Below are 7,809 nucleotides of genomic sequence, written 5' to 3'. Positions count from 1 at the left end.
TTGGAGGAGAAGGACATCTGGGGAGAGGGTTTGGGTATGGGATTTAATCCCCCACCATGCCATAGTGGTTGAAATTGGAGGAGAAGGACATCCTAAAGGAGACAACAGGAGCACAGTCAGCAGGGGAGAGGGTTTGGGTATGGGATTTAACCCCCCAAAGTTGTGTTAATAAGTCTAAAGTATCATCAGCGTGATTAAAGTCACTCTCTGTTCCCACAAAGGAAATTTTGGATTGCTCAGCCCTTTCCAGAGCCCCTGGTGCCACCAATCCCTTACCTGGATGGTGTCCCAAGGGACAGGAACACTCAAATTAGCAAATAATCCCTTAAAACACACATTTCTTGWGATGACAGGAGAATTCTGGCTATGAAAGCTGAAATTATTTTTCCTCCTGTCTGTTTTTTTTGCTTTACGACACAAACAGTAGCAATTCTAAGATTTGACACTTGAAAGATTTCAGTACATTATTATAAATTAGGCTGAAGCACATCAWGCTGTATTATCTTATTGATTCTGTAATTTTTTTTCTGTAATTTGCACTCCTCAAATGCAGTGTGGTACAGTGACCTCTCCAAAATTCCTCACTGAGTTTTACACTCCTATTCCCACYCTTTCTGTCCAAGAAACAATTGGATGTGGCACTCAGTGCTCTGGTCTGGGTGACAAGGTGGGATCAGTCACAGGTGGGTGAATTGAATGATCTTGGATGTTTTTCCAACTTCAGTGATTTCTGATTTTTGGTTTTTTAAACATCCCCAATGTCATGGTCAAGACTAGCAAAGGAAACTTCTCACACAGTGAGGAAAAAGCACAATTAGATGGGACTTTTTTTTTTCTGGTGAGCACAGCTGGGGTTTGCCTTCTCTGCAGTAATCATCACTAATTCCTGAGCTGTGCTACAAACCCCTCCTCATTCAGATTTCCTTCCAGAGCTCCCTGCAATGTGGTGAACCCTCTGAAGAGACCCAGGAGCTGGCTGAGCACCCCTGACACAGCCACCTCCCAAATTTGCTGAGRTTTCCTCCTTTCCCCACACCAAACCCACTGTGACATGGCCATGAGTACAGTGTTAACAAGTCTAAAGTATCATCAGTGTGATTAATAGCTCTCCATGCTTAAARTCACTCTCTGTTTCCACAATTTATCTCTGATTAAGAGCCGTGAGACTTCCAAGCCCATTTTTGCTATTTTTTCCCTAAATAGGCTTGTAAGCAGTAATAAATAACAGGTATTCACATTTTGAAAGAGAGGAATTTTTCAGGACATGCCTTGGTGTACATTTCTTACAACCAATACAAAAACTATCACAGAACAGGAACCAAACAAAAAGACAGCAGACATTTTTCAGGTATTATTTGAAACAAGAAATACTTTTCARCTGAGACACAGGAGGGAAAATTAGCGTCCAAACCACAACAAAACATGCTGTCAGCTGTTTTGAGATGTAGATTCATCTATGGTGTGAAGGAGGTGAAAAAGCCTCGACAAATTCTAAGCTATGGACAGGAAACCAGGGGAGGGACTGCTTGGGGTCACTGTGACCCCCTGCCAGAGGGGGAATTCAGTGCYAAAAAATACCCTAAAACATCCCTTGGTTGTGTACCATACTGCAAATGAGCCAGTCACCCAGCAAATTTAATTTCAAAGATTGTCGCATGCAAAGATGATTTTTTTTTTATTTTAAAGAAAAGCTGAAAACATGTTTTAGACAAAGGGAGAGGAAAAGGGAAGGGGGAAAAAAATGAGAGTTAATAGGGTTGAGAGTTTCCCAAGTAAAGAGAAGGGCACTACAACAGAACAGGTTAAAACATTCAGGATTAGGCTATTTCTGTCTAGTGTGGCTTTGGAAATGGCAGAAGATGATGGTACCATACCTGTTGAGCGTGGGGATGTTCCCTCTGCAATCAAACAACCACAGTTAGTCACAGACTGGTTAGTGAAAGCCATCATCAAGAACCATCATCACCAAACTGGACACAAAACTCCCCAGTTTGTCAGGAGAGTTCCCTGCTGAGGCTCTGAGAGTGCAGAGCCAGGCAGAGAGGGTGCAAATCATGAAATAAATACCCCTGGTATTTGTGAGGGATCCCACATTCCTGCTCTCCTTTGGTTGTCCCCACTCCAAACCCTTTGTATGCACCGAGAGCCCAGAGAGGAACCTGCACTGCCCAACAGAACAGGAAACAGCAGAGATGGAAACAAAAAAAATGCCCATCAGAACAGGAAACAGCAGAGATGGAAACAAAAAAAATGCCCATCAGAACAGCAAACAGCAGAGATGGAAACAAAAAAAATGCCCATCAGAACAGGAAACAGCAGAGATGGAAACAAAAAAAATGCCCATCGATGGAAACAAAAAAATGCCCATCAGAACAGGAAACAGCAGAGATGGAAACAAAAAAAAATGCCCATCAGAACAGGAAACAGCAGAGATGCAAACAAAAAAAATGCCCATCGATGGAAACAAAAAATGCCCATCAGAACAGGAAACAGCAGAGATGCAAACAAAAAAAATGCCCATCGATGGAAACAAAAAAATGCCCATCAGAACAGSAAASAGCAGAGATGGAAACAAAAAAAATGCCCCATCTCACACAGGAAAACTGCAACAGGTTCAGGAAAAGCAGCCAGATCCTCAGTGCCAACCCTCCAGCCCACGCACAGGCTCCCACAAAGCAGGGACAAAGCAAACACAGCACGKGGAACTAAAAACATCCTGCACTAAAAACAACAACCTGAAGGCTGAAAAGAATGAACTTAAGGTAAATTTTGGGAAAAGCTTCCCAATTCTTTCACAATTCAGTGAAACTCCCCATATTTGCAGGCAGAGGAGTGAGGGTCACATTCTCACAGCAGCAGAGCCCAACCAAAGCAGCCACAGCCAGGACAGTGCTCCATGCAAAATGGAAAAAAATGCTGCCATCTGACATGCAAAATAGCAAAGATTAAATGAAAAAAAAAAATCCTTGCACATAGGAGGCTTGTGCAAAGGGATTAGCAAGAACTAAAAGATGGAAAGGAGAGCTTTGAGGAACATGTGAGTGGACATTCAGGAGGTCAAAGCAGAGTTTTCTGGACCCCAGGTTAATGATGCTTAGTGCATTCCACAGTCACACTGTTCACAGCCTGCCTGCCCTGCTCCTGCCCCAGCACACACTGCATTATGGCACTAAAAACTCCCACAATCTCCTTATTCCATACAGGAAAAAAAAATAAAAATTACCCCAAAACGTATCTGTTATGGTAAATAACAAAAGTATTTCATTTTTCTATGGTGGGGAGACACCTGCAGCCAGCACTGAACACGCCTTCCAGCCTCAGGGGGGTCAGGACTATTTTTTGAGCTTGGCAAAGAGTGGGGAAGCTGCATGTGATCTACTTCAGTTGGAAAAAATAGTCTGGAGAGGACTGGCAGTTCCTACCCCCAGCAGGAGCACTCCTGTAGCCGTCCCTGGAAGGCTTTCAGAAAACAGAGGGAGAAAAAAAACAAAAAAACAAAAAAAAATGTGTAACAAATGCTCATTTCAGCCTCCAAAAGGGCATCCTGGAGCTGTGTGCTCTGGGAATTGTCTCTGCCACTCCACATGGAGCTGGAGGGGCTCAGGCAGCAATGGCAAGGGGGAAACAGAGGGAGGAGTGGGCTGAAATGGARAGAGAGCAGAATCAAATGGGATATTGGGATGGGATTGTTCCCTGGGAGGTGGGGAGGCCCTGGCACAGAGAAGCTGTGGCTGTTCCATCCCTGGCAGTGCCCAAGGCTGGGCAGGGCTGGGAGCAGCCTGGGACAGTGGGAGGTGTCCCTGMCATGGCAGGGGTGGCACTGGGTGGCCTTTGAGGTCTTTCCAACCCAAGCCATGCCCTGGTTCCATGCCAGGGCCAGCCTGGCAATGTCAGAGCCTCCAGGGTGGCACAGGCCCAGCGATGGGGCAGGGCTGGCTCTGCTGCCACAGCCTCCCACCCCWCTCTCCACAGCACCCCAGTGCCCCTCCTGAGCCCTCCTCAATCCCAGGACAGCCCTTCCTCTCCAGAACCCGATCTCAGCAGGGATCTGTCCCTGCCCGGTGCCAGCCCTGCTGTCCCCACATCCTGGTGAGCCTGCACTCAGCTCCYCTCACCCCCTGCTCCTTCCCTTCCCCTTTCCAGGGTCACACAGGAGCTGTTCCCAGGACAGGCAAAGCTCCAGCTGGGCAGAGCTTTGGGAGCAGGAGAGGTAGAGCAGAATGGGCAGAGAAGGAGGGGCAGAGCTGGAGGGACAGAGAAGGATGAGCAGAGCAGGATGGGCAGAGCTTTGGGAGCAGGAGAGGCAGAGCAGAATGGACAGAGCAGGATGGACAGAGAAGGACGGGCAGAGCAGGAGGGACAGAGCAGGAGGGACAGAGCAGGAGGGGCAGAGCTTTGAGAGCAGGATGGACAGGGCAGGATGGGCAGAGAAGAATGGACAGAGAAGGACGGGCAGAGCTGGGTGGGCAGAACAGGACGGGCAGAGCTTTGGGAGCAGGACAGGCAGAGCAGGATGGGCAGAGCAGAGTGGGCAGAGCTGGAGGGGCAGAGGAGGAGGGACAGAGCTTTGGGAGCAGGAGAGGTAGAGCAGAATGGGCAGAGAAGGAGGGGCAGAGCTGGAGGGACAGAGAAGGATGAGCAGAGCAGGATGGGCAGAGCTTTGGGAGCAGGAGAGGCAGAGCAGAATGGACAGAGCAGGATGGACAGAGAAGGACGGGCAGAGCAGGAGGGGCAGAGCAGGAGGGACAGATCAGAATGGGCAGAGCAGGGTGGACTGAGCAGGGTGGACAGAGCAGGATGGACAGAGCAGGAGGGGCAGAGCAGGGTGGGCAGAGAAGGAGGGACAGAGAAGGACGGGCAGAGATTTGGGAGCAGGATGGACAATGCAGGATGGACAGAGTTTTGGGAGCAGGATGGACAGAGTTTTGGGAGCAGGATGGACACAGAAGGATGGGCAGAGCAGGATGGGCAGAGCAGGATGGGCAGAGCAGGATGGACAGAGCTTTGGGAGCAGGATGGACAGTGAAGCACGGACAGAGCAGGGTCCATCCCCACTCACACACTCACAGCAGTGCCCAGCACTCAGAGCCCTTCCACTGCCTCTGCCCRCTCCACTCCTCCCCTGCTCCTTCATTTCTGCAGCACAATCTAACCAGGAGCCTGTGAAACATGCCTCAAACCATACATTTTGATTGGGTTTTTCCTCTCCCTCTTTCCTCCCCTCATTCTTCCGCTCCCCCTGTGATTCAACCAAGCTGAATCTGCTACAGAASTCCAATTTGCATAAAATTATCGCCGTTCCATTCAGTTTGCTGCCCCTTCCACAGCCCCCTTCTTTGCTCTGCTGGAAGATTTTGCCCTTTCCGAGGCAGGCAAGCCAAGGGAACTGCAGCACATTACTGCTGCCTGCTGCCTAATTAACACCAAACCCCAGCACGGGGCTGTGGGATTTACAGGTGTCCTGGAATTCTCTTCCCATCCTCCTTCCCTACACAAATCATTCTCACAGCAAAGAGGGGTCCCCAAACTAACTGCCCACCCCATGAGTTACCCCTTTGGGGCAGCAGGGCTGGGTCACTCCTGGCATCCAAAGACTGATGCAAGAGGCTGATCCAGCAAYTTGGAATTTTTAGCAATTTTTAGTGCACAAAAAAAATGTTCCTCCTTTGTCAGAAATTCAGATTTTGCGAGTAAATTATTGCAAAATGAGAGCAAGAAGAAATCTGTACACGCTGCTGCTAATGGTGAGTCTGGGGTTCTTAAAAAAGCACTGTTTGGGAACGTTTTTTAATCCAAATGGTTTCTGCCTCTAAGCTAAGGAAGAGGCTGACAAAAATAACAACCAAAATCCCCCACAGATGATAAAACATCAGGAGACAGCAAAGGAGGGATCATGCACCACTCTTAAACCTTGAAATCAGTGACATCCAAGTCCAAGGAGGGCGTGAACAAACATCCACAGGCACAGAGGGAGGAGAGTCCAGCAAAACAAGAGAGTTGAGACATTTACAGTGATGGCAACACCCTTGGGTGGGGCTCTGAGCATCCTGGGGTGATGGAGGGTGGCCCTGTCCCTGGCAGGGGGTGGCACAAGGTGAGCTCTAAGGTCCCTTCCAACCATTTTCATGATGATGAAATACAGAGCAAGGCTTGAATTGCACCATGGACAGCAGGAGGCAGCCCCAAGAGTGAATTCTACTCAGAAAAGACATTTCTCCCCACAGCAACGTGTGCTGAGTGCATTCCCAGCTCCAGAGGTGCCAGGGAGTGCTGGTGTCACACATCTGGATGGTGCTGTCCCCAAATCCAAGCAGGCTCATGATCCAAAAACCTTCCTGACCCCTTCCTCCAGTGGCACATCCTAATCCAAGATCCCTCAGGACACCTCAAGGTCCAGGGTTGTGTTCCAGCTTCCCTTGGGCTCTCCCTGCCCAAAGGAAGGATGGATCCAGCAYCTCTGCATCCCTGAAAAATCAGGGATCTGCTCTGTAGGAACACATTTACCCCCCAGCTGTTCCCCCTGATCCTACAGCACCTCTGTCCTGCTGAAAGGAGCAGCTGAGCCCTGGCTGCAGCAGACAATGTCCCACTTTAATTTAAACCTTACACAAGAAAGGCTGCCAGGAAGCAGGAGAGGGGATTAGAAAGAAACACTTTTGTTGAAAAAGCACTGTAATTCCCTCTCCTCCACACACAATGTTTCTTTGAGCAGGAGATTTTAAGCTGAGATTAGGCAGGGGCTGTTCCATGAACGCCTCAGACCCTGTCAGGGTCTGTCAGCGGGGCTGCCAGGCTCACAAAGGAGTTCACAAAATCACAGCCACTGCCCATTTGGGATGGGGCAGGCCAGGGGCAGCTCCCAGCAGGGCTCCTGTGTCCCTCCCATCCCCTGCCCAGGCTCTGGCTGCTGCACCAGGCTGGCTGAGCCCAGGCCAGGGCTCTGGCACCCCAGAGATCCCCCTGGCTCCAGACTGGATTCCTGCACCCCATAGATCACCCTAGCTCCATTCCTGAACCCCACAGATCCCCCTGGCTCCATTCCTGCACCCCATAGATCACCCTGGCTCCATTCCTGCACCCCATAGATCCTCTGGCTCCAGACTGGATTCCTGCACCCCATAGATCCCCTGGCTCCATTCCTGCACCCCACAGATCCTCTGGCTCCAGACTGAATTCCTGCACCCTATAGATCCCCTGGCTCCAGAATGGATTCCTGCACCCCATGGATTCCTGTACCCCATGGATTCCTGCACCCCATAGATCCCCGCACAGATCCCCCTGGCTCCATTCCTGCACCCCATGGATCCCCTGGCTCCAGATTGGATTCCTGCACCCCATGGATTCCTGCACCCCACAGATCCCCTTGCTCCAGACTGGATTCCTGCACCCCATGGATTCCTGCACCCCACAGATGCCCTGGCTCCATTCCTGCACCCCATAGATCCTCTGGCTCCAGACTGAATTCCTGCACCCTATAGATCCCCTGGCTCCAGAATGGATTCCTGTACCCCATGGATTCCTGCACCCCATAGATCCCCCCATAGATCCCCATGGCTCCATTCCTGCACCCCATGGATCCCCTTGCTCCAGACTGGATTCCTGCACCCCATGGATTCCTGCACCCCACAGATCCCCCCAGACATCCCCATGGCTCCATTCCTGCACCCCAAAGATCCCCCTGGCTCCAGACTGAATTCCTGCACCCCATGGATTCCTGCACCCATGGATCCCTTGGCTCCATTCCTGCACCCCACAGATCCCCCTGGCTCCAGACCAGATTCCTGCACCCCATGGATTCCTGCACCCCAT

At 50.4% G+C, this 7,809-nt stretch overlaps 1 protein-coding gene across 1 annotated transcript in view; it reads right to left on the bottom strand.

Moving 5' to 3' along the window:
* Positions 1-7,809, bottom strand: part of ACACA (acetyl-CoA carboxylase alpha) — a 114,098-nt gene that overhangs the window by 66,133 nt on the left and 40,156 nt on the right. The window contains exons 30-31 of the mRNA XM_057383265.1: positions 1,875-1,898; positions 56-92 (exon numbers count right to left, since the gene is read on the bottom strand). Of these exons, the coding sequence (XP_057239248.1) occupies positions 56-92; positions 1,875-1,898 (61 nt within the window). The remainder of the gene's footprint in view (positions 1-55; positions 93-1,874; positions 1,899-7,809) is intronic.

Source organism: Malurus melanocephalus, unplaced genomic scaffold (genome assembly GCF_030028575.1).
Source record: "Malurus melanocephalus ecotype Western Australia unplaced genomic scaffold, MMel_1.1 scaffold_617, whole genome shotgun sequence".
NCBI classification, from domain to species: domain Eukaryota; kingdom Metazoa; phylum Chordata; class Aves; order Passeriformes; family Maluridae; genus Malurus; species Malurus melanocephalus.
The sequence above is the reverse complement of the archived record's forward strand: the minus strand, read 5'-3'. Positions and strand labels throughout refer to the sequence as shown.